Source organism: Penaeus monodon, chromosome 31 (genome assembly GCF_015228065.2).
Source record: "Penaeus monodon isolate SGIC_2016 chromosome 31, NSTDA_Pmon_1, whole genome shotgun sequence".
Taxonomy (NCBI): domain Eukaryota; kingdom Metazoa; phylum Arthropoda; class Malacostraca; order Decapoda; family Penaeidae; genus Penaeus; species Penaeus monodon.
Window position 1 is genome coordinate 21030727 of NC_051416.1, and position 3386 is coordinate 21034112.

General features: G+C 40.9%; 1 protein-coding gene across 2 annotated transcripts in view; it reads right to left on the minus strand.

Moving 5' to 3' along the window:
- The window catches only part of LOC119593084, a 22880-nt gene that overhangs the window by 6726 nt on the left and 12768 nt on the right, over positions 1–3386 (minus strand). For both annotated transcript variants that reach the window (XM_037942006.1, XM_037942007.1), the window contains exon 2: positions 465–3327. In XM_037942006.1, coding sequence (XP_037797934.1) covers positions 465–2887 — 2423 coding nt within the window. In that variant the 5' untranslated portion in view covers positions 2888–3327. The remainder of the gene's footprint in view (positions 1–464; positions 3328–3386) is intronic.

Sequence of the window (3386 nt, forward strand, 5' to 3'; positions counted from 1 at the left end):
CCTACTCAGCTAACCTGTACTCAGATATTTTTGCTTCTTGAATATTCATACTTATATAACATACATAACCTACATTCAGGTACAGTACATTCCCCTATTTCTTTAGATGCCAGAAAACTAAAATCAACTGGTGTGCGGTTATAGCTAGCTATGCTACCTTGACAGATCTGTAATTAACTGGATAGGAAAAGCTAGAAGGCTACTTAATTGTGGTCTCACTGCCCCATCTCCCGACCTTTAGATGGAAGAAAATGTTACAAACCATAACTATTTTAAAAAGAAGATTGTTTTCATAAAATTTGGATTTCTTGAACATTTCCCCATTTACAGATGTTTTAGATTAACCTGTTCAGGAGGAACTGGTAACATTACAATTATTCATAGCGTGGCCAGTGTTACCGATATCATTACCATATTATTTCTCTGCATTCAATTTCAACTGCATATAGTTGCATTCAACTAACCTGAACTGATGTATGTCATCCTCCATACTGCTGCCATCAGGCTTCGGGTGTTTATATTCATGAGAAAGGTATAGATTTAACTTCCACTGCTTCCCAGCGATGATTCTTAGGAGCTCTTTCAGACAAGGAATGTCCTGTGGGTCTTTGGCAATGCTCACACTAATGCTGTCAACGTTAGTGCAGTGAGGGAGTATTGAAGTATAGGCCTGTACGCGGGAGTCCTCAACTGTGATGCTATCACTTTGTAAAAGTTGTGGGGCAATCAGCCTACAAAGGGTGCCATCGCATCTTGTCAGCTCGAGGAGATCCAGCCATTGTGTCTCACTTGTTATTCCACATTCTTTAAGCAGCTGGACTAACTCTTCTGCTCGTTCTGCTGCAATGGTTTTACTTCTATAATGTAGAATGCCTACCAAATGAGTGAGGACATTCTGTGACCTTCTGATGAGGTCTTCCACATGAGAGCTAGAGGAACCTTCTTCTCTCTGTAGCAAAACATCACGAATGGTCTTGGGGTTTTCAGGGTCCAGTAAAACATCTACTTGGCTAAGAATAAAGTGTCTGCGATCTGACCGATAGCCACTTTCTATGAGAAGGTTCATAAAGCCAGATAATACCTTTATTTTATCTGGTGAGCTTGCCTGGAGTTTCTTTAGGATACTTTTGGCTGCATAAAAATCCTGTAAACCTTTGTGTGGGAAACTAAAATTGGAATCTTTCCTGTCTGACCATGAAACAGTTTGGATGAGGAATGTACTCACTATGTTCTCCCAGTATAGATTCATGCGATCACACTCGTTCCTCAGTGTCTGTAGTGAACCATCAGGCAGCATAATGACACCGGTTCTATGGTTAATGAGAGCCACATGGAATAGTGTTTCCATGATGTTTTCCATGTCCTCAAGTGGTATGTCTTTGCCAGCTTGCCTGCTGTTCAGTTTCTTTATAATTTCATCCAGAGTGGCCTCAAACAGCTCTGTTGCTGTTGTCAAGGTGTTGATCCTCGTTGGTGAGAGAATCCACAACATGGCAAGACACATGAGGTTGTATGGGAACCTCCAGTGCTCCTGAAGGCGAACTGCTGTTTTATTTAGGTAATTAACTAGAGGCTTGATATCTCTACCTTGTCCTCGTGCTTTAAAGTATTTAGTTATGAATGCACTCCTGTTTTCTTCAGAAATTCCTATTACTTTAATACGTAGGTAAGCATATTTACTACTTATGACGAGTCTGTCAATTTCCTCTGGGCGTGTAGTGCATATTACAGTGATTGGCATTTTTTCCCCATAATGGAGAATCTCCTTGAAAAGTTGCTGGGATTCATCATTTTTTTCATCCAGGCCATCGCATATGAATATGATGTTTTTGCCTTCACTTAGCAGCATCAGATATTCTGGGTCCACTTGGTCTTTCATAGTTGGCATTACAGACAAGAACAGTGCGGGCAGAGATTTAACGTGTCGCTCCCGAAACTGCATGTATATTAGTAACTCATAATCAAGTAGCTGGTCCATTGTGTTGTCCCCACCCGACCAATCAAGAACAATCTTCCTGGTTAGAGTTGTCTTGCCAACACCGGCCACTCCTTCAACAAGGAGGAATTTGCTCGTATTCTCTTTGGTTCGTTCTCTTTCTAGTACCGTAAGCCAGTCTCTAAAGTCTATCTTCTCTATCCTCTGGTTATGAATTATCTGCATTTCTGTGAAGACGTCTAATATTTTCGTCTGCTTACGCGTCCCCGGACTATCCTCCAGTAGATGAACATCAGGAGCCTCCGAAAGGTAGTCCATGTATTGCTCTTTCATTCTTGTAACTCCTTCATTGTCCATCAAAGCTTGCAGCTCTTTGAAATAAACACGCAAGTCCTCAAAGGGTGCTTCCTTGATTATCTTCAAATCTTCTTCCATATCCAGGACTTCCTGCCGTGTATCAGTGCCAAAGGTATCTTCAATCTTCTTCCATGTTTTTTTGAGGAGCTCTTGCAATGAACAGACTCTGGCGTCAAACTCATTTTTATCAAGAACCGGAGCCCTATGCATTACATTATTCCTGTTGTCTTTGATGGACTTAATACAGTACTCTAGAGTGTCAACTGTTGTCCAAGCTGGGTCATCCTTGTCTTTAACTTTATCACAGTAATCTTGAATTATACGAAACAACAGAGTAATATCAAAAGAAGTGCAGGATGGATCATTTTTAATTGCGTCTTTTTGTGTCTTGTTGAGTGTATTTTTCATGGGTGCATTAATACTTTCCAAATATTTTATAAAGTTTTCAGTTGGAGATTTCCCCTTTGTCATTTCTTTGAAAATACGCATCAGTGGTCGCCGTGAGGGTTCCAAAACAGTGCAAAGAAGGCGAAGGTGAAAGTTACTTGCCTCAGTTTCCAGAACGCGTCTTCCCTGTATGCTAGAACTAGCCATTTTGTAGCAGGGGGTTTAACCTTTTAACAACGATCAACCAAGGTAAGATTGTTATAGGGCTTGAGCTTACGGTGTAGCACGACTTCACAACAGGTCTGCAGTCTGCTAGAGCCACAACCTACCACGGTCCTTCAACTTGCTGTGAAGCCTGACCTTATTTTGTGGTCATGATTACTAGGACTAACCGCTATGGATTTCCAGTTTATGCCAGAATTGCACTTTCTACGAAGCTTAAGCTTGCTCCAAGGCTTGAACTTTGTATGAATATATAAAATCACAGGGAACTTGTTTCATATTGCTGCTAGACGTTCCTTAGGTTTGAAGATTCAGAGGCGATTCACTTTCCTTTGAAGCCTTTTATAGATTGCGAAGCATAATTTACTGGAGCAACTGGAACTTGGTGTGAATCTCAAACCTCATTGGATATCTTCACTCATCTCCTGAAATGCGGTGGAAATTTCTCATTAGATATATAACCCAACATCTGGAACGTAAATGT